This window comes from Festucalex cinctus, chromosome 6, assembly GCF_051991245.1.
Source record: "Festucalex cinctus isolate MCC-2025b chromosome 6, RoL_Fcin_1.0, whole genome shotgun sequence".
In the NCBI taxonomy this organism is placed as follows: domain Eukaryota; kingdom Metazoa; phylum Chordata; class Actinopteri; order Syngnathiformes; family Syngnathidae; genus Festucalex; species Festucalex cinctus.
Window position 1 is genome coordinate 18700822 of NC_135416.1, and position 21894 is coordinate 18722715.

The following is a 21894-nucleotide window of genomic DNA, read 5'->3' on the forward strand; positions in this document are numbered from 1 at the left end:
GGCTATGCCCGGCCGGGCCCCATGGGTGCAGGCCCGGCCACCAGGCGCTCGCCAGCGAGCCCCGCCTCCAGGCCTGGCTCCAGAAGGGGGCCCCGGTGACCCGCGTCCGGGCGAGGGAAACGCTTCTCCAAAGATATTTGTCATCATAAGGGTCTTCTGAGCCGTTCTTAGTCTGGCCCCTCACCTAGGACCTGTTTGCCATGGGTGACCCTACCAGGGGCATAAAGCCCCAGACAACATAGCTCCTAGGATCATTGGAACACGCAAACCCCTCCACCACGTTAAGGTGCCGGCTCACGGAGGGGTGGTACGTTTCATATTTTCACAAATTAAAATGAAAATAAAATACTAACTATTGACAAATCTTGCTCTCTCTAACAATGCAATGTTAATTGGAGTCTTCTGAAAAGTGATGATTTTGGAGGTACAAGGATTCCACCCGATACTCCCGATTTGAAGACAGACTCCCATATTTTGTGGCTATGCTACCCATTATATTATATTATATTATATTATATTATATTATTCATATATATTATATACATACACGTATATATATATTATATACATACACGTATATATATATTATATACATACACGTGTGTGTGTATGTGTATATATATATATATATATATATATATATATATATATATATATATATTTATTTTTTATTTTTTATCCTTGTGCTGAAGGACTGCTGCTAGTTTTCCACATGAACTCTAACTCTCTCACAGATTGATATTGTAATTCACTCAAGGCTAACCTATTTTCTGAGTTTGCTCTTTGATTAGATGAAAGAGGGTACTTTAGATGACGGACCTTTGTACCACTTTTTGTGCTAATTTTGTTTGTTGGTGAGCGATGAGATTTTTCTAATGCGTTTTGTATGGGCTGATATTTGTGCCACCAGAAACTGAATCTGAATTGTTTAGATTTGAATTTGAATCGCTAAACCTGAATTATTTAGATTTGAATTTGAATCGCTAAACTTGAATAACTGTATTGAAAAAATGTATCTGAATTCCATAAATTTAATTTGTGCTGTTCATTTTGAATAACTGGATTTAAAAACTGAATTTGAATTACCTATTTTTTATTATTATTATTATTTTTTACTAAGCCTAAACGTAACTAAACATAACCATAATCTTAACTCAAACTAACGTTAAGTAGTATTATTTGTATTTTTGAGTATATTTCGCTGTTTTAACTGACGGCTGTTGGCGTTTTCGTCACCACCGGAAACACGTGACCCCCATTTGAACACCAAAGTTGTAGCGAAGCACCACCGGATGGCGAATGTAGCATAATTGCAGTACATCGTGTCTTCACGGAGGTTTGTCTTAACGATGAGGTGGATGGGATATGATTTATGCCGTGACTCGTGATGGAATATATTAATTCACAAAAGCGTTAGCCTTCGTGAATTTTTAAGTCAGTTAGAATATGCATATATATTGACGTGTTGCTGTACTAGACACGTCAGTAAATTAAGTGAACACAGACAGCCTTGTCTGATGTTCACTTAATTTGACAGTCATGTACATGTACAAGTTTGGGACGCGCTCATTCAAACCACGCAGTGGGCGTGACAGTTTTTAAATAAACTTTTTTTTCATTGGCCTATGAGGAACAATTGATTAGGTCGGATGAATAAACTCCACCTGGCAACAAGTGGTTGGAAAGGCTGCTTTACCTGGAAAATCGACACCATTAAGTTGATACAAGTTGCTTGTTCATATGAACAACTCTCACAGAATACGAGGGATTGTAGTTGCAGTAGTTGTAGTTGTAGTAGTGTGAAACGTTGTGAAGTTTGATCTCACCTAGTAGGAGTATTTTAACCACATTCATCTCCCGCTTGGCGCCCTCGTACAAGTCTCTGTCTATCTTGGCACTGAGAGTCCTCGCCTTCTTCTCCTCCTCTGTAACGTCGGTACCGAGACACAGTCCCATCCCGAACGGCGAGCACACATGTCCCCCTCCCGGAGCTGGACTCAGAGGACGTCCTGAGTGGGTTCAAACCGAGCGAGTTTGTTCACGCTGCATGCTCGCGGCTCCTAAGCGGCGTCACATGTGCAAAACATCCCTCGAAAAAGTCGTCTCGAGCGGCCAAACTTGTTGGACGCATAGCTCCCAGCTCTGCCCGCTAATTTCACAAGTCCAAGTTATTGCGCTCGTTCACTACAAACAATCCACAATGCCTCCTCCCACTCCAGATGGGAACGCTGTGAAGCTCGTGGGAAGTGACGTCATCCATCATCCAATCAGATTTGTCACCTTCAAGCGTGTGACATGCAAGAGTCGGCACAAACGCGTGCTGGCAAATGTAACTGGACGAAACTTCCCAAGGGTTGGATTTTTGACTGATTTGGTCATTTCCGACTTCAGTCAGCACTGTAGGCAAAGTACTTAGCCAATTTCACAAATATTCAATATGTGCTCTGCCTGAGGCACGGCCATTTCAGTACTCCGGATTTTCTTCACCCCAAATACTAACATGCTGATTGACTATGAAAAGTGGCCTCATCACTAGTGAAAACAAGTTGTTCCTTCAGTATGACCTGAAAGTCTGCTCTAAAATCTAAATACAGTTGAAGTTTTCATTCAAATTTAGGGGAATAAATCTTATATTGTTCAACATGAAGCCTATTTAGTTTCATTACCCTTGACCATGTATTTTCTGTTACATTTATATCTCAAAATGATATCAAATTTTATGAAACACCCTGTACTTCCAAATTTTTGGGTGCTTTGCGCCGAAGCACTCCAGAAGCAGATTAGCACAACTGCAACAAAGTTGTCATTTTGACAGCTCTAGTATTGGATCGCCTTACCTTATGCCTGTGTACTTTTAACTCTGGTCCTTATAAGAGTTCACTCAAGGGTCCGTCTTTCGCAGGCCCTCTTCATGACTTTTCTCCCTCATTTGCCATGCTTCAATACATTCCCATCAGTCAGGTTTTCAGGAAAGTGGCAGCGTTTCAACTTGAGTTACTTGACCCTCATAAAGCTAACAGGTTAGTGAGAGAGACATCAATCAAGCCAGTCATCTCTGCTCAGTCGCACAGAGCTGAGAAAATGTTTTACTGGGCAACAACAAGAACAACATATGAATACATACACACTAGACAAAAAAATTGAATATATATTGTACACAATTTCCTCACCAAATTGGACATGTTGGTGACCAAATGTTCAGCTGTTTTTGGCATCAAATATCAATTCCAAATGGCTGACTTCCTATTAGGTTTAGCAAACAGCTACAAATACTTTTTTTTGTCGGTTTTAGGCTGATAGATCATGCCAGGTCTAATGTGTGTGCAAAGTTTGCTGAGTTTTCACCCCAGTTTAGACCTCAAAACCAGCATACATTTTCTTTGCAGACAGTGTATCGCCTCGGCAACAGAAAAAATAAAGTCTTTGATGATCATTTCATCATCAAACAAGACAATTTTGAAGATGATCAGATAAATTCTGTAGGATGAGTTCGTTCAAATGTGACTGCTATAAAAGGCCTGCCAAAAATGGTAACAAATTCCAAAGTGAATCAAAAAGGGGGGACTTCCTGTTAGGTTTAGCATATGGATCCAAAAGACGTTTTTGTATGTCGAGGGCTGTTACGCATGCCTCCAAACTTTCATAGCTCTAGGTGAAACATACAGCAGAGAATGCTTTAACTCATTTGCTCCCAAAAACGTATGGATACGTTCTATTTCAAATGTTTTAAGTGTCCCAAAGATGTATTTATACGTTGTTTTTTTTTAATGCTAGAGCATACAGAAGACTTTGATACAGCCTCTGAACTGAAGAGAAAGCTTAAAGCAATGGTAGTTATTACAAAAAAACAGTCAGCAGGTGGCAGAAGAGTATAAGAGATCAACCAGGGCCATGTTAAAACAAGCTGATATCCCCATTATTTGCGAATAATGATGAAATGTAACTATATTCTTATGCTAATTGATGCAAAACGGAAATATGCTTTTTTTTTTTTTCCTGATGAAAGAAAAGATTCTAATCTTTCTTTTGGTAGGTTCCATGTTTTTATAGCAAGAGAACACAATATTCTGTGGGTCTTTGCAAAATCAGTCAAAATCCAGTAACACAGCCGGGAGCGAACGGGGGTTGCTTCAGTGAAAATGGCTGAGAGTGAATAAGTTAATAAGGAATTTTGAAACTCAAAATTCGATGCCCCATTCTTGTCATGTAGTATGTTGACCCCCCACCCCCCCCCCACCCCCCCCCCCCGCCCCCCCCTCCACCACCACCAAAGTTTAGGACAAGGGGGAAAAGAAAGATCCCTGTAAATGTGCAAAGATGTGCCAAAGTGGACCTTCAAATGCTCATATCTCACTTCTGTTTAAGGTGTGGCTACCAAAGTCTTTTATCTCAGCGCACTATGTGCCACCAAATATTTTTAGGCGTAGGTAAAACTTAGCCAAATTTCCGTTAAACCGTTGTAGGGGGGCGCTAGTACTATAGACCAATTTGTTTACTCATATATAACAAACTTTGAAATATCAAATTTTTCACCAGGCCCGGCGTGTGCAAAATTTGATGAGTTTTCGTTCATGTTTAGGGTCTCAAAAACCAGATTGTTTGCAGAGAATAATAATAAGAATTCCTACAGAAACAATAGTCATGTCACAGCGATCGCTGCTTTGGTCCAAATAAAGCTTTCCAATGTCAGGCGGCTGGTGTCCCTCAGCCGGGCGATCCCATTCTTGTGACAGAAGCTCTTTCACGGTTCTTTGTGCTCATAACGAGGCTGATGGCTTGCGCTTTCCTGCAGAGGCCAGCACTGGACCGGTCCGACCGTCCGCACCCATCACAGTTGGCAGCTTCGGCGTGGCCGTGGCCTCATTTCACCCACTCAGCGGGCCGTGATGCTCGCTGATGCAACAAAGAGCTCTGTCATCAGCGGGGGTCGCAAGAAGGGAAACTGATGGCCATTTCAAAGGCCCGAGAAAAAGACTCCACACATATTTCACTCAAGTTGAAAACAAAAAAATAATAACGTATAAAACTCTTTGCAACATAGTAGGTTTAATACATTGTACAATATTAGAATTATTATTGAAAACTTGTGCATTTATGTTGTTATAGAATATTAAGTTGCATTGTTCTGTCATAGGCACATGCAAAGCCTTGCAAATACATTTCTGCAAAACAATTGAAAAAGAACTACAGCCAAAAATTTATGTTCTTAGTCTCCAAAAACGAAGAAAGATATTTTCTCAGGCCACTGAGAAAAACTGTGGAGACATGCAGTCAACATTTGAATTAGTTTGTATATAACATACATTTACATACAAGTTATAACCCTGACATTTATTATAGCTTCAGGAATTAGGCATTGATATTGATAAAAACCAAACCAACATTCCTTTGATTCTGCATTTATAGTGCACGGAAAATGCAGACACCTCTTTCGGCAAATGAATCGTAGTTGAAGATCCAGTTTCGATAACATTTACAAGACTATTTCAAAATGAAATTGTTCTTTCAGATGTTTAAGACCGACAATAATTAAAAAAAAATAAAATCCCTTATTATTCTTAAAGTGTTAAAATAAACCATACCGGCGACAAGTCTAAAATAGATCTTTTGTAAAAAACGATTTAAAATTCCAATATTAATGATACTTTTCCAATAAGTCAGAGCTTCAACCTACACTTTTCTACCCATATTGGGCATTTGCTGCAAAAACAAATTAACAGCTGATCACGGTTTAAAATATTGCGCTAAAAGAGGTCAACTGAGTCTGGAGCAGAGCAGAGAGAGAAGCCACCCAGCAGCAGAGAGACACAAACCAGGATTCTGTGCCCAAACAAGTGTCTGTCACCAGCTGCCGATTGTTAGGACAACAAGGATCTTCCACCCTGGTTCGGCTCACCCACGTACCACAGCCAGAGCATCCTATGTAGAAGCAAGAAAGTCCCCACGGAGTCCCATTTCTCTAGTGAGCCGTTTCAGTCTGCTCTTCTCTCCTCTTCATGGCCTCAATCACCGCCATCTCCTTGGCCTCCTTCTTCTGGTTGCGGGCTTCAAACTGTAGCCTGCACAGGAGGACGGTTGACGGTTACCAACAACAGGCGGGAAATGACAAAGAAAATCAAGCAAATGAAGGGATGACCTGTTTTCAATGATCCTTTGAACGATATCATCCGTGGTGAGACTGTTTGCACTATCAATGGTGCGAAAGATCCCCCTCCTCTTGGGCTCCTGAGGTGAGAAAACGCATACGTACAGTACGTTAGGTTGGTCTTCCACCATTAACTCATTTGCTCCCAAAGACGTATTTAAACGTTTTTTATGCTGGAGCACTTTGATGCAGCCTCTGAACTGAAGAAAACGCTTGAAGCAATGGTAGTTATTGCGAAAACAGTCATCAGGTAGCAGCAGAGTATAAGAGATCAAACAGAGCCATGTTGCAAAATACTCTTTTTTTTTTTTTTTCCCCCCCCACTGTTTTAAACAGATTTGTGATTAAACTTAACTATATTCTAATGCTAATTGCTGCAAAACGGAAACAGATAGAAATATACTTTTTTTTCCTGATGAAAGAAGAGATGCTCATTTTTCTTTTGGTAGATTCCATGTTTTATAGCAATAGAACACAATACTCTGTGGGCCTTGCAAAAGCATTCAAAATCCAGTAAAGGGGTTGCTTCAGTGAAAATGGCTGGAAGTGAATCAGTCTTGAATCACAGTCATGGAGCACAATTAGAAGAAAGCAAACATAAACGAAAATTTTTAAATGACAGTTTAGAACATATGGGTGTGCAACGTAATGCTGGTGGGGGCCACAATTTTTCTCTTCGTTTATATCCGTTCATCGGGGTCATCTTTTTTTTTTTTTTAAGAATTATTATTTATTTTTCTTTTTTTTCTTCTTTTTTTTCAAGATGCCCCACCAGTTCCCCTTCCCTGGTTTAGAATGACTGTACTAAGATTAAAATTAATTATTATTACTAAATTAATATATTTTTAAAAATGCACTGTAAAAAAAGGACTGTTTGATGAGTCCAGAAATGCAAGTTTTTGCGGGTTAGGGGTTAGTGTTAGGGGGTTAGCTTCTAGTACCTTCATTTCTGACGAGCCCCACTTTAATCACGAATTTGTACTTATGCCATAAAACATCATGCATTTCACACGCGTGGGTAAGATTTGAATGAATAAGGCCTTGCCTCTATACTTAAAACTATAAAAATGATTTATGCATGTGCTACACTTGTGCAATATTGTCTTCCGCAAAATGAATCTCTACTCACAGCATAAGGGTCCGAGCCATCCTTGTCAGGAAATACTTTAGTCATGCCATGACAAACTAGGTCCACCTGCAAATGAATACAATTCAATTAACATTGAATAATTTTAAATGAGAGCCTCGGATGTTTGAAACACAAGAAAAATAATTATTCTAACATTGACTGAACTGGCATAAATCACATGATCATATTTGACAATTTCTTTATTTTGTATTAGTAATTTTTCAGGCAAAAACAGTGGTAGATGAATGCAGTTAAAAAAATAATTCAAATCGGTTTCAAAATGGGTCATTTTATATTAGAAATTAGGTATAGACCGATTATCGGCCAGGCTGATTATCGGTGCTAATATTTGGCATTTTGACAAAAATCAGCATCAGCCTTTTTACAAATCTGAAAGTCGATCAAGCTGGCATCTCACTGAGCGGTGAACGCTTGCGAACGTAGCAAATTTTTGCTTTTCATCAGGATTTGTAAGATGTTCACAGACAGTTTTTACTTGTCACAAAGACATTTTGAACATATTCAGACAATATTTCACTGTCTTCGAAGATCTTTTGAAATCTTTTACAAACCCTGACGAAAACACAAAATTAGCTACATTCGCATGAATTTGTCACTCAGTGAGATACAGGGAACTTTTCATTTATGGATTTATTTATATTTCCACTTTATTTAAAAAAAAAAAAAAAAAAAAAAAAAAAAAAAAGATGCTGACACTGGGAACTACCTTCAATTTTTATTTTTTTTTAAATGTTTCAAAACATGTAATGAAAAAATTATGTTGAAATTTTGGAAAACTTTATTTCAAGTAGAAAAATTCTGGGGACTATTTACTTGCTTAGTTTTTAATTTAGCTTAATGCTGATGATCCTGGAAGCTCCCTGTATTTTTTGTTATACATTTTAAACAAAGATGTCAGTTCTTTATGTATTCAAAATGAAAAGAAATAAAACACTTGAAAAAAAATTGATGCTAATATTTTCTCTTTTACTGCAATTGAATATCAGCTTGAAACATCGGTTATCAGTCTCCTTGACTACTTAAATTCAGCATCAGTATCAGCCTTGAAAAAAACTATATCGGTCTATCACTATTATAAATATTTGAAAAAAAGAACAACAATTGAATTGCCGCTACCTTAAAATGATCCAGCAGGTCTCTGGTCACTGCATAGGGCGCACCAATCACCACTTCGGACACATACTGCACACATGGAGAGACAAATGTCACTACAATCTCACCATCAAGCACTCTGGATAGTGCACGAGTTGAGTGGCTTGAAAGGGGATGAATGAATACATATGACAACACAGAAACTCATTGTTGAGCTAAAGCCAAGTTGGACTTTTGACACTAAAGTCCACTGACCAAAACTTTTGGCAATATTTGTGTGTGTGTGCCTTTACCCGACAGGCCAGGACGCTCAGGGTCCTTTCGTGAACGTTCATGATTGGGTAGTTCTTTCCCTTGTACCGATTCACTTCCTGAGTAGAAGAAAGTTTTTTATCAAATTATTAGTGGCTTAAATCCCCCCTAAAACAGGACCGTTTTCACTGTTAGGTTTGCATAGATGTGCCTCATTTGACTTACCTGGTCAAAATGCAGACCTACAATGACATAAGGCCTCTCTGCCAGCTTGGAGACCATCGCCAAGAAGTCAACATGGCCGATGTCTGCCAGGAGTTACAAGTAAAGGCAACAACAAAAAAGCTATTCGGTATTGTGGGGGCAAGATGGGCAGTTACACAACATATCCAGCAGATGACATCAGATAGCATCTATTAAAATAGCTGTTTTTTTTTCTCCGTTTGTTTACAAAATGATCGGCATTCACAAAAAGCTCAAGGCATTGCACCCCCACAACTTCTCATCCAACAGCTTGGCCCATCTTTGAGTTGAGCATTTGAGTTATGCGAGTAATGTTTCCCTGCTGGTTTGAGTAAATATCACTTTGCTGGAAAAGCGTTATCAAGCTGAGCGTGTTCCGCTATTCATGACTGAATGTGAGATACTTTCAGTGTTTACACAGGGAGGCGATTATATATATATGAAAAAACACAAACCGACTTTGAGACAGTTGAAAAGTTTGTGGTTTACTTGAGGCCGTTTTGTAAACAGCACACACCACCAGAGTAGAAATGTTGAAGTTGTTTTGTCAATGTAAGGATACGGAAGAGGTCAAACGCCCCCGCTACATAAATGATGGTGTCTCCGGGTTGAGGCTCCTTCCCCGAGGCAAACTGGATGATCTTCTGCGAGGTCTGTAAGAACTGAGACACTCCAGTCCATGGACTGTGGCCTTTAGGACCCTTTGACACAACACCACAACAAGTCATTATGACAAACACTTTAATAATGCACTTAATAGGAATCAAAAATAACCGACACTTGCGTACCTTCCCAAAATTGTCTGTATGCTGCTGATAATCTGGGTTATCCTGCAGAAAATGGTTAGAGGAAAATATGATCTTGTTAAATGTAATGTAATGTATAGTATAATACCAATTCCAATACCTATTGTAATGAAGGTAAAGTATAATACCAATTCACATATTTTCAATTCGAAAATCAAATAATGATAAAAAAATAAAAATAAAAAATAAAAAAAGACAGATTTTTCATGGGATTGAGTTTGCGTTTAATATTCAATTGCTTGTGTTTACATTAGGGATGTAACGATATCCATACATCACGATAGGATATCACGATATGAAGGTCACGATGCGATAATTATCACAATATTGTGGGGAGGTTGGCGATAAAAAAAAAAAAAAAAAAAGGTCAATATTGTAAAAAAAAAATGAGCTCATGCTAAAAAAACAAAAACAAAATATTGTGCTTTTGTACATAACATAACAGCAATGCATATAAACAACCTACAATCTATAATAAGACTTAATATTGAGGCACTTAACTCATTTGCTCCCAAAAACGTATAAATATGTTTTTTTAATGTTTTAAGTGTCCCAAAGATGTATTTATACATTTTTTTGTTTTGTTTTGTTTTGTTATGTTATGCTAGTACATCCAGAAGGCTTTGATGCAGCCTCTCAACTGCAAAGAACAGAAATGGTAGTTATTACACAAACAGCCAGCAGGTGGCAGGAGATCAAAGGAGCTCAACCAGGGCCATGTTGAAAACAAGCTCAATGACTCACAATTCTAAATAGATTAGTGAAAATTGATTAAACTTAGCTATATTCTAATGCTAATTGCTGCAAAACTGAAAGATAGAAATTTACTTTTTTTTTTCCTGATGAAAGAAGAGACTAATCTTTCTTTTGGTAGGTTCCATGTTTTGATCGCAAGGGTATATGCCACGGAAGAGGCGGGACGTGATTTTGCACATCAGTTTGGTTCTGGTTCGGTTTGCGAAAGCGCAACCGTGGGGCAGAAAGTCGGAAGCACAAGTATTCTATATTGACTCGGTTCACAAGCATTTCCCCTTCATCTGACCATTAGCATGGATTTGTTACATAGAAGGGCCAAAACATGCCTTGTGAAAATTAAACTGCGCTAACAAAAACTAACCACCAAAGGGTGCAAGAACTGCCCAAATGGAAATCATCCTGACTTTTTTAACAGATGTGCTGCTTTTAATATCGTGACATGATGGTGACGATATATTGCGGCAGTTTTAATATAGCAATATCATGATACTGCCGGTATCGTTACATCGCTAGTTTACGTGACACAAATTTTAGCAATTGGTACTTAGTAAAGCAATCTACACACCACAACCATCAAATTGCCAATCAGCCATATTATTTCAAGGACAAACATGTTTGTAATGTAGCTTCATGCATTACATGTAGAGATGCTCAATACCACTTTTTTTCAATCCAATACCTATATGAGTACTCAATTCTTGAGTAGTCACCGATACCAAGCCACTGATACCACTACTGCTTTTAACATATATTTCTCTTAAACCAATGAAAAATAACACCTGTAAATCCCAATGGTAACATTGTTCCTTAAAATTGCAAGAAATTAATTCCCTATGATCTTTTTTCCATTTGTTCATAAAATAAATATTTTGTATAGAGAACACATTACAATACATTAAAAAATTTAAATTAAATTTAAAAAGTTCCAATCAAAAATTCCTTTTGAAGGAATGCAGTGAAGTGCAAAGAAATAAATGTAATATAACAGTGCTTCAAGTACCATTGAGGAATTCTTCTAACCAGAGTTTCGGCGACACAAGTTTGTCATCGTGTTCTGAAGTCAGTTTAATTCATCTGTGATGTCTCAGTCTGAACACTGGGGGGCACCAACATATAGATGTACATAAGACCTGGGGTGTCAAACTCAATTTTGTGGGAGGCTCCATTGTAAATACAGGTTCACTTTGAGGGCTGTATTGTATTGCGTGAAAATCAAATACATGTTTAATCATCTAATCGTATTATTAAATATACACAAACAAATTGATGGATTATTAATTTTGAAATCAAAAGTCAAGGATAACAGTTTGTTCAAGTGCCTGTAAAAAAGGTAACAATAAAATCATGCAAAAACTATTATGTATCACACATGACAATTTGAAATGTTGGTATATATTTTAAGTGAGGATCATTGAAGTTGAAACATGATTTGCTTTCGCGGGCCACATAAAAGGATGTGGCGGACCGGATCTGGCACCCAAGTCTTGAGTTTGACACCCACAGAAGAATAATTAGGCACAAAGATCAAATCTGTGCAACAAAGCTAATATGCTAATCCACTGTCTAGTACGTCAACGACTGGCAAAAGGTAATGCAAGTAGATTGAAAATGAGTCATAACTTGCTCATTTCTCATCAGAGCTTCATAAAGTTGTCATAAAGTTTTTTTTGTCAACACCAAAACGTGTGCTATCAATAAAGAATATGCATCCTTGATGTTTTTGTGACATGCCAGGATCATGGAACAAAATAATTTAGCTGCAGTGTGAACATAGCCTTAGAAATAAAAAGTTCCCACATAGAACATATAACTTTCGGAACTGGAAGGGTCAACTCACCATGTTGCTATGATGCGATTTGGTCATGAGAAGCATACGTCCCACAAGGTCCGTGGTGGAGACCCCCTGAGTGCGTTTACATTCCCGATAGCGTCCTGCTCGCTTCACCTCGTCATACGTGTCCTTGCCATCCACAGTCAGCGTGATGTCATCTGCTCAAAAAAAAAAGACTAAATTGAACGCTGGCATCACGACGAGGGATTTTTTTCACAACAGGTTTCTACCTCCGTGTACACAGAAGTCGCAGTTGAACTTGTCCAGAGTGTCCAGGGTGGTGACGTAGGGCGCACCTTCCACGATCTCATCCACCCATTTGATGGCCCGCACCATCTTATATCGCTCTTCTTGAGTGAAGACTGGCGGGCCCTTGTGCTTCGAGATTTCCGCTTTTGATGGCATGACACAATGAATACTATTGATATATTACCATCAGGAAAGAAACTAATGCACACCAATTCATTTGGATTGTAAAGCAGTGTAGAGCAAGGTTATTTTAGTTAACTAAAACTAATGAAAAAAAAAAAAAAATTAAAATTCAAAAACAATTTTTTTTTAACAAAGTAAAAATAAAAATGAAAATGCTTTTTAAAAAATGAAAACTAACAAACTACATTATATGTCTACAAAACTAACTAAAGGTAACTATAATTATAGCAAAATTGTTTTAGTCTTTGGTAAATAATTTAATGCATGAGCCTTTGAGGATCATTTTAAATGTGATTTTTAATAGATTTATTTTGATATAAACCGGAATAATGACATTTGAAAGTGTGTCAAATAGAAGTGACAGCACCTTCAGATGACATCGTTCCCATGGTGTTTTTTTTTTGTTTGTTTTTTTAAATATTGCACACAAGTAATACACATATTTTTTTTAAAACAAAAAAAAAACTAATACTAATACTGAAACTAACTAAAACTAAACTAAATAACGACGTTTGAAAGTGTGTCACAATGAAGTGACAGCACCTTCAGATGACGTCGCTCCCATGTTTTTTTTTTAATATTGCACTCAAGTAATACACATTAAAAAACAAACTAAAACTAATACTGAAACTAACAAAAACAAAACTAAAACTAAGCATTTATTAAAGACAAAAACTAATAAAAACTAACAGAACCACCCTGAAAACTAATTAAAACTAACTAAATTTAAAAAACAAAACTCAAAACGAAATAAAACTAAAATGAAAAATTCCAAAACTATAATTAATAAGCCTGGTGTACAGTCACTCACTATTGTAGTGAGAGCTGCTTTAAATATTATCGTGACCTTCAAATTACAATTCTGTTCACCACAAAATTGTGTAAAATAAAAGGCAGCACTTTTAATTGTGAGGGTTACACAAATCCAAGGCGTAAAATTTAATACCACAAACAACACATGGCAGCCAATCAAATCAAGAATCTTTAAAAGGGGTCTTTCCTTACCATCTGTATGCACGCCAACGATGAGGTAATCCCCCATGCCTTTAGCTTGCCGCAGTTGATTTGAGTGACCATAGTGGACCATGTCATAACTACAAAGAAAGTAGAGTAATGCAGAAACATCATCAGCGTGAACATCTCGACATCTCGTCTTAATATTTTTTTTTAGATGTTTATGTTTAAACATCTTCTTTGTTATGGAGCAGCCCTACTGAAAAATGCAACCAAAATATTAAAAACAGCTCACTGTATAGTGCAGTGCAGTTTTGTATCACTGCAAACTAAAGCCACAATATTAAACATACTATTGATTATTGAATACAGTTATTCAATCATAACTGATTATCTTTGACAAAGGAAGACGTCACCTGAACCTTAACCTGAATTTCCCCCTGGTGATAAAGGATATCTTAAATTATTGATAAGACTCCTGGTATGGCTCTCATGTCATTATGCTAGCTTGTTACTTAAGTAACCAGAGGGTGGATGGTACTTTTGAAAAAAGCCTGGCGCTCCATTTACTGTACCTCCCAAAATATACAAAAATTTCACTTTTTTTCACATATTGCTGTGTTAATATCACTTTGTAAATTGTTAGGAATCTGAATTAACAACCAAGTGACTCATATTTCATATGTTGAGTGATTAAGTCTTGCTAACTATCAACAAGCAACTCTCCTCCAATTCTTGCGTAAATCAACAAGCCCGCTGGGCAAGAGGGCATGTTGGTTATGTTTGTTATTTATAAACACCAAGTGAGAGACAGATGCATGTTGGGAAAGCTGTCAGATCAGAAACTTACTTGAGCAACGACTGAGTGAGTGAATGTATTTATAAACAGTATTTTATGGGGGGTCGGCAGTATATGGGGGGCAAAAAACAACAACATTTAAATGTTCTCAACGGCATTTTGCAGTTTGATAGTGCTTTTATTTTTCTTATAGCACCTGCAGATTCACATATTTGCAAACAATACATGACATGATTCAAAGTAAATTTGAAGCCATGCGTATGTCTCTGTATTGTTCAAGAAGAGTGTTTATGCGGACAAAACTGTCTCCCATCTTGGCATCTTGCCCTGACTGACATGCCTTCTCCCACCGACTCGTATAGAACTAATGACGTTACATAACCTGACGCTAATCTAATAAAATCGGAAAAACATACATGTGAGTTTTTGAAGATCTCAGTATCACAAAGACTTTCGTCAAAATGACATGTAGATTATTTACCTCGATGTAGTGTAAAGTACTGTACAGCCAAGCGGCTAGCGTTAGCATGCTACCAAGCACTGTTCGTGTATGCTATGCATAATTATGATAGTACCGAGTCCTCTGTGTTGTGACACCCTGCAATACACGTTGAGTTAATTTCACCGAGTTAAACATAGGGGCGAGGTTAAATGCAAGTCTTACCAGCCGTCACACCAGAGCCGGACAACGCGCTTCCTTTTCTCCGGGCTGCACCCTGAACCTGCCGGCTGATCACTACGGCCGCCATCCCCATGTTGCTGTACCGTGTCGTGGTGGCCGTTTTTAATCATTTCGCTGACTTTTTTTACACACAGATCGACTGTAGTACAAATTAAGAGTAGCTCGTGATCGCGATCACGAGAGTCGAGTTTTGTTCACGGAGATTATGTCAAGTACAGTACGCCTCTAGTCAATCGGTTGTACTAGGGCAGTGACGTCACTGAGCCGGCCAACGCCCCCAACTCCTGCTGCGTTCCCTTGAAGTGGGGAAATCAGAAAAACTCACGGGAGCGCAACTTTAAACTGGGTGTAGGAGGGAAAATCGCGAAGTAGGAAAATAAAAGAATGGACCCCGACTTCGCCAACCGGTGTTATGGTACAACGCCGGCGAAGATTGAAATCTGAAAAAAATATTCTCCATAACGAGTCTCCGCATAATACAATATATTTATACGGACTGCATGAAGATATACCGTTATATCGCCTGGATGAAGTTAATGTTATTAAGTGAAAAGTTTGTCCTTTACAAATTAAGGAGGAAGGTTTGTTGTAGTCAAAATATGTTGTGATGAACCAGAACAGCAATTTATCGAAATCAATTGAAATCTTTGCTGTTGATATTCGACTGGAAGACGTTTGAGGTCGCAACGGGCTCTTTGCACAAATCCACTACTTCCTGAACTCAACACCAGTCCTTCATTTCCTGTCTTTCATGAGTGGACAAGATGATTAATCCAGGTGTGCGTGATCTCAGTAACTACAACAACATTGGCCAGACACACCTGGATTAATCCGTTTGTCCACTCATGTAAGACAGGAAACAAAAACGTGGTATTCAGTTCAGGAAGTAGTCGACTGTGCAAAGAGCCCACTGGTACAATCAGAGTAGGAAATCGCCGTATTTCCCACCTTATTGAATGTAACATTCGTCTGATCGATCATATGATCAAAGTAGCCTATAGGAATGCATCTCAGTTAATACGTGTCCTATGACGCGGAACGCTCCACTGACTCTGCGTTCGTGGAACTTGCGCTTTCCCGCAGTGAAACAGGCTGGTTTCATATGACGGATTTTAAATTGCTCCAATTTGCCCCAAATGAAATCCAAAGGGGAAGGGAGTTTCTCACCTGTTTCCCCACATTACCCCAGGTTTGAAATGTTATGTTATTGCTTTAAGACATGTTTTACATGTTCTATAGCCATATGGTTCCAGTCCACTCTAAATTAACTTGAAACTACCCTTTTGAAATGGATGTTCATACCGTGTATGTGCATGTGAACAATTAAACAATTTACTAAATCAGCAACGTTATCTAAGAACAACGTTATTAGGTTAATGCGTCACTTATCCACCAGCAAGATATAATAAAAATATCATGACAAAACAATATCAAAATAAAGACTGTTTTATTGACTCACATGAAGCATGTCATCTTTTGTTGCAAAATACAGAAGGACCATATTAATCCTCACATGTAACTCTGGCATGAGTGTTAATAACGTGGTCCAACACTCGTATGGTTATTTTGGCCCCACGTAACCTTAGTGACAAATGGTGCACAATGTTAACTTCCTGAGACAAATGAATGGGTGTAATGTAGTTCAACTTCAATTCAATAGCGTAATAACAACCACAAAATAAAAATTCTAACTTATAGCTCTGCCTTACAACTGATTTGGATGAAAAACAATGTAAACAGCATAGATCAATAACTTGAGTAAAATAAGTCTGAGAGGTCAGGAAATAAGTAAACCGCAAATCAATTGCAATCAAATACATCAGCAAAAAAGGAAAATAAATGGCAGTTTTGGTACATTCATTGATGCAAGAAAAAACAAATCAAATTTACACAATACATTTAACTGTCATTGGACTAGCTGCCAAAACTTGTTGCAGTAATTTACCACTTGAAAACATGTCTGACCAGCACAAAGAACCACTGTGTCCACAAATGTGTATGAATTATGCTTACTGAAATAAAGCCATTATCATTTCACACCCTAAAATTCAATTACAGGTAAACTTGTTAGGCTTGCAGAGTGGTTGTAGAAACTTAAAACACAAACAACCACAAAATAAACATCGACTGATAGCTGCAATAATACAGTACAATATGGTGCCACGCCTTATGGCAGCACATGGAAAAGTCCCACTACTACTTTGAACAAGCAGTTTACGGTTCCATATGACACGAGAGGTCCCACTGGAGCACCAACTCACCAACAGGTTGCGTAAACATGAGGAATGTAGCTTTTGACACATAATATCTTTGATCCCCCAAAAATAAACTGTGCTCACTCGGTCAATATAACACAGTTTTGCCTCATAAATAAATAACGGATGCTATATCAATGCATTAATACAACATCCAAAACCAAAATCCTATGATAATCAATTATACACATTACAAATCATTAGCACCTCAATCCCAACTTGTCCACCGAATGATGAATCCAGATGATGCACTCTGTAATGTTTTTGCCCGTAATTCACCACTAGGCTGCTTTTTTCTTCTTCCTCCCTTTGCCATAGCCTCTTCCAAACCAGCCGCCCTGCACCGCCGCTGCCTTGGCGGCATTTCCAGGGTCAGCAACGGGACAAGCGTGGGGAGCGATGAGCGCACGGGTGTGGCTGTCCTCATCCTCAGGCTGCAGAGGTGCAGCAAGACTGAAGATCGGGTCCTCCGCCCTGAAGACACAAAACAAAACACTTCATCTAATTGGTGCCTTCTCTGTGTGACTTGTTGGACTTACCGGTATTTGTACAATAAGTAGGCTTAAAAATATCACATAATTTAGTCCCGCATAACATGAGTCACACACACACAAAGAAGCTGGAATTGTATGACGATAACGCGGATAACGCGGTTTACCTTTTTGCCTCGCTGTATCATGGATTTAACGTAACAATTTTGCATGTATTTTTTTTTTTTTTTTTTTTTTTTTTTTTAAGAGTAATGTACCTATTATTATAAAATTGATGAAGGGTTGAACATTGAGAATGTTTAAACAAGAGAGAAAAGTGAGAAAATTTAAATGCATCAATAAGAAAAGTGTATACCGGTAAATTATGTGGTGAGGGTTTTTAGAGCCTTAAAACATTTATAATAACTGTAAAACATAAACCTGACGACTTTGCGCAGTTCATTTATTGCGGGAATTTTTTTCCGAGCCTAACCCAAGGCGAGGGAACACTGTACTCATATTTGTCCACATTTATAAACAATTATTACCGGTAGTGTGGGGAAAAATTCAATGGTAATACAGTGCCTTGCAAAAGTATTAGCCCCCCTTGAAGTGTTTCATCCTTTGGCATATTTTAGGCTTCAAACAAATATCTAAAAAAAAAAAAAAGAAAGAAATTAATAATACTAAAAATAATAATAATAATAATAATAATAAAAGATTATTATGATGATGATGATGATGATGATTATTATTATTATTATTATTAATGATGCATCAACACCAAGTGGAATACAATCATGAACTTTTATTTATTCATTTATTTTTTTTACAAATAACTAAAAATTAGACATGAGAAATTATTCACCCCCTTTTCTCTCAGTGCAGCCAACTGAGACGAGGGAACCCTGCACTCATATCTGTCCACATTTATAAACAATTATTAATGTTGGGAAAAATGAAATGGTGACACAGTGCCTTGCAAAAGTATTAGCCCCTCTTGAAGTTTTTCACCTTTTGGCACATTTTTAGGCTTCAAACAAATGTCTAAAATTGTATTATTATTGTTGTTGTTGTTGTTATTAATGTATATTTTATGAAGCATCAACACCAAGTGGAACACAATCATTAATAACCGTTTTTTTGTTTGTTTGTTTTATAACAAATAACTAAAAAATAGGCATGTGAAATTATTCACCGCCTTTTCTCTCAGTGCAGCCAACTGACTCCAGAGGTTCCACTGATGATTTATGAATGATCCAATTTTGACCTAAATGACTTAGGATGATAAATGATAAATAGTCAGGGGTGGACTGACCATCGGAAATTTTTCAGTTTCTCCAAACGGCCGATCGCTTTTCGGGCTGCCATTAACGATATTGCAGAAACGTTATAAAGAAAATACCTACCTGTCATAAACAGGAATCTGGAGATTAAGCTCTTGCATGAGAAGACTCATGACATCATCACACTTGGCATTGATTTTGAGTACAGCCAAGTCATCTTTTGGTGTCCACTAAAACAAACCAAAAAAAAAAAAAAAAATGCACAATTGCAGTATTAGATATTACTCACTGTTTATTCAGCTCAAGACCAAATTACAGTATATGACATTTTAATCACAATACTGTACCTGGAGGTTAATGATGTACAGTTTGGGCCTTTTGCTAACTGGTTTATTCATGCACCACAGACAAGCGTATTTCTTTAGCACCTGCACAGGGAGACAACTTTGATTTGATTTTATCCTGGAAACTTTGATTTCATTTTCATTTTCATTTTTTTTCACTACTACTCACAGCTCCTCATTTTACATTGAATTTATGGCAACTAATGCCATAAAATCAATTCAAAATTGATCTGAATAAGGCCCATGTCGTGATCAAGTAATCTTTACCCACAATGCGGAATGAACAAAAACATGCACCAAAGTTGTTGACAGGAAGTACCTTTAGACTGGAACCCAAGCAGAGGATAACGTCAGCCGCCTTCGCCGCCTCTGCAGCTCCCTTCCAGTTTAGTGGTTGCTCCAGGGTTCCTCGTTCGCCAAAGTGCACGATTGTGTCCCTGAGTTCACTGCCACAGTGGGAGCACCTGCGGCCCGTGCAGTGCCGGTGGAGGGATGTCCGCTCCGTTACATCAAACAAACGCACGTATTCTCTGACTGGAGAACAGGAAGTACAAACCTGACCAGACAGAAGGAAACACAGGATGTTCAGAAAATAAATTTGTTCAGCGGAGAGTTCACATTTTATATGTATGCGTGCACGTGAGCCTTATATTTGGAGGCTAACAGTGGTGCGGCTATTGACTGGTTGACAAGCGACAAATGTAAATAACAACGTTGACCTGACTATCATCACCTTAACATCGAACACAAAAAAAATGATTGTTGTACTATCCCTAATGTATATGTATGTATCACCTCAATAAACATGTTCCCATGAAGTTCAGACAGGGCGTGTCGAGGAAGACCACTACGTAGGTGAAGTCCATCACAGTTTTGAGAGACAACATGCTTCACCTTTAAAAACAAACAAACACTTTTTTTAAACACCAGTTAAATACCTAGTATCATGTGTTTCTATAAATATACATACCAGCATTTTCTTATAAAGCATCCTGATGCACATGTGTGTGAGCGTCGGCTCCGCTTTGCTCAGGTCAGACGAGCTATTTAGAAGGAGAAAAACAATGGAAATGCTGCATGGTCCCATCAAAAAGATTACAGCATACAATTAAAATGCCATCACACCTGACAGTCTGGCCCTTCTGCAGTTGTGTCCAAACACCATTGGGCCCTCGGTAGTCGGGGATGGATGCTGCCTACCATTAAAACAATATTAGCATGGAAGAAGATGGCAACATGTAAATAAACAACGTGACTTTCTTACAGTACTTATTCCAGCTCCGGTGTACACCACCAAGTGCTTTGCTTGTTTGACGGTCACAGCCAGCTGCCTCACTTTACTTTTCAGGTCATCAGCAGTATCAAACACCTGTAAGAAATAAAAAGGAGGGAACAAATGGTCAAGTGCTTTACGAAATAATGATGATTCCAGTGTCGTGGGTAAGATGGAGTCCAGCACAGCTGACTTGAGAATTTTAAGTCTTCAACTAAGCTAACGTGTATCATGAATGGATGGGCTGTAGCCGTGAACACAACATTTTTGCTTTGGGATAAGCGTATGGATTGTCAAGCTGTTAAATAAACTGCATTACCTCCTCTTGCTTCCTCTTGAGTTCATTTCGGCGGATCTTTCGCTTGCAGAGCTCCTCCACTGTCTCTCTGTGTAACACAAGTACGGAAGCGTCCTCCTCGGACCTCTCAACCTCAGGTTTTTTCAAGATACGTCCAACCTAAAGTTTAAAAGAGCAACCGCGGTCAACTACAACTCGACTAGCGCCGACTCATTTTGTTAGTTGGGAGAGTGCATGTCGCTTTTTTAAAAAAATATCTCACCAGCCTAATGATCTTCCTCTCGTTTTCTCGTTGCAATATCTTGGCCTTTTGTAAAGCTTTTCTCTCTGTACGGGAAGAGACACCGCATTCCGTCTCGTTTGCCATTACGGGTTTAACCAGCTAAGTGGCTCCGTTTTCAAAACAAGCTCCCTTTAACTACAGCCGGGCGGATGGTCTAAGTTGACGCTAAAGCGGGTAGCGCCCCCTGTGGCTTGGAGTGGGCAGGCAAAAGTACTCTACACCAGAGTACTAACACTTGTAGAAAAAAAAAATGCTCCTATACATGTGTAAGTACTTCACCTCATACACTTGGGTAAAAGATGAGTAAAAAAAAAAAAGAATACTCTGAAATGTAGTTATTGGTACGTTTTGAAAAAACATTATGGTATATTATTTCTGTTCATTTTAAACACGATATAAGGAGGGGAAAAATGTCTGCACACAAAAAGTTTCCCCCTTTTATCAACTTCGGTAATGCATGCACTGAGAAGAAATAATTATCTTACCTGTCACATACTGTCTAAGAGCTAGAAACCAGTCCTCATACAGAATACACTATAAAAT

General features: G+C 38.3%; 3 protein-coding genes across 4 annotated transcripts in view; all 3 read right to left on the reverse strand.

Moving 5' to 3' along the window:
- The window catches only part of gnav1 (guanine nucleotide binding protein (G protein) alpha v1), a 37891-nt gene extending 35623 nt beyond the window's left edge, over positions 1–2268 (reverse strand). The window contains exon 1 of the mRNA XM_077524237.1: positions 1827–2268. Coding sequence (XP_077380363.1) covers positions 1827–1956 — 130 coding nt within the window. The 5' untranslated portion in view covers positions 1957–2268. The remainder of the gene's footprint in view (positions 1–1826) is intronic.
- A 2761-nt stretch (positions 2269–5029) lies between these two features.
- Positions 5030–15867, reverse strand: pcyt2 (phosphate cytidylyltransferase 2, ethanolamine). 2 transcript variants are annotated; one of them, XM_077524573.1, is made up of 12 exons: positions 15125–15860; positions 13713–13801; positions 12506–12667; positions 12282–12433; positions 9671–9712; positions 9445–9583; positions 8865–8947; positions 8681–8758; positions 8412–8477; positions 7275–7340; positions 6137–6225; positions 5030–6059 (listed from the first exon to the last, which is right to left on the reverse strand). In XM_077524573.1, the coding sequence occupies exons 1-12, from the start codon at positions 15250–15252 to the stop codon at positions 5960–5962; spliced, it is 1194 nt and encodes a 397-aa protein (XP_077380699.1). In that variant the 5' UTR covers positions 15253–15860; the 3' UTR covers positions 5030–5959. The 2 variants fall into 2 exon arrangements, with proteins under 2 accessions (XP_077380699.1, XP_077380698.1); XM_077524572.1 differs by having other exon boundaries at positions 9445–9712; positions 15125–15867.
- Positions 15868–16572: 705 nt separating this feature from the next.
- sirt7 (sirtuin 7) lies at positions 16573–21519 on the reverse strand. The gene is made up of 10 exons (XM_077524574.1): positions 21331–21519; positions 21090–21227; positions 20762–20866; positions 20623–20693; positions 20468–20540; positions 20293–20391; positions 19817–20053; positions 19501–19581; positions 19277–19383; positions 16573–17871 (listed from the first exon to the last, which is right to left on the reverse strand). The coding sequence occupies exons 1-10, from the start codon at positions 21433–21435 to the stop codon at positions 17679–17681; spliced, it is 1209 nt and encodes a 402-aa protein (XP_077380700.1). The 5' UTR covers positions 21436–21519; the 3' UTR covers positions 16573–17678.
- Between the last annotated feature and the right edge of the window lie 375 nt (positions 21520–21894).

Bases quoted from the DNA above. Each gene is read 5' to 3' on its own strand.
- pcyt2 (XM_077524572.1), bottom strand. From the start codon at position 15,252: ATGATTAAAAACGGCCACCACGACACGGTACAGCAACATGGGGATGGC. The intron at 8,948-9,444 runs GTATCCTTACAT...AACTCCTGGCAG, and splicing joins GGGGGCGTTTGACCTCTTCC to ACATCGGCCATGTTGACTTC. The intron at 6,226-7,274 runs GTGAGTAGAGAT...TTCTCACCTCAG, and splicing joins ATGGCTCGGACCCTTATGCT to GAGCCCAAGAGGAGGGGGAT.
- sirt7 (XM_077524574.1), bottom strand. From the start codon at position 21,435: ATGGCAAACGAGACGGAATGCGGTGTCTCTTCCCGTACAGAGAGAAAA. The intron at 21,228-21,330 runs GTGAGATATTTT...TTTAAACTTTAG, and splicing joins AGAGGAAGATCATTAGGCTG to GTTGGACGTATCTTGAAAAA. The intron at 20,867-21,089 runs GTAATGCAGTTT...TATTTCTTACAG, and splicing joins TCAAGAGGAAGCAAGAGGAG to GTGTTTGATACTGCTGATGA.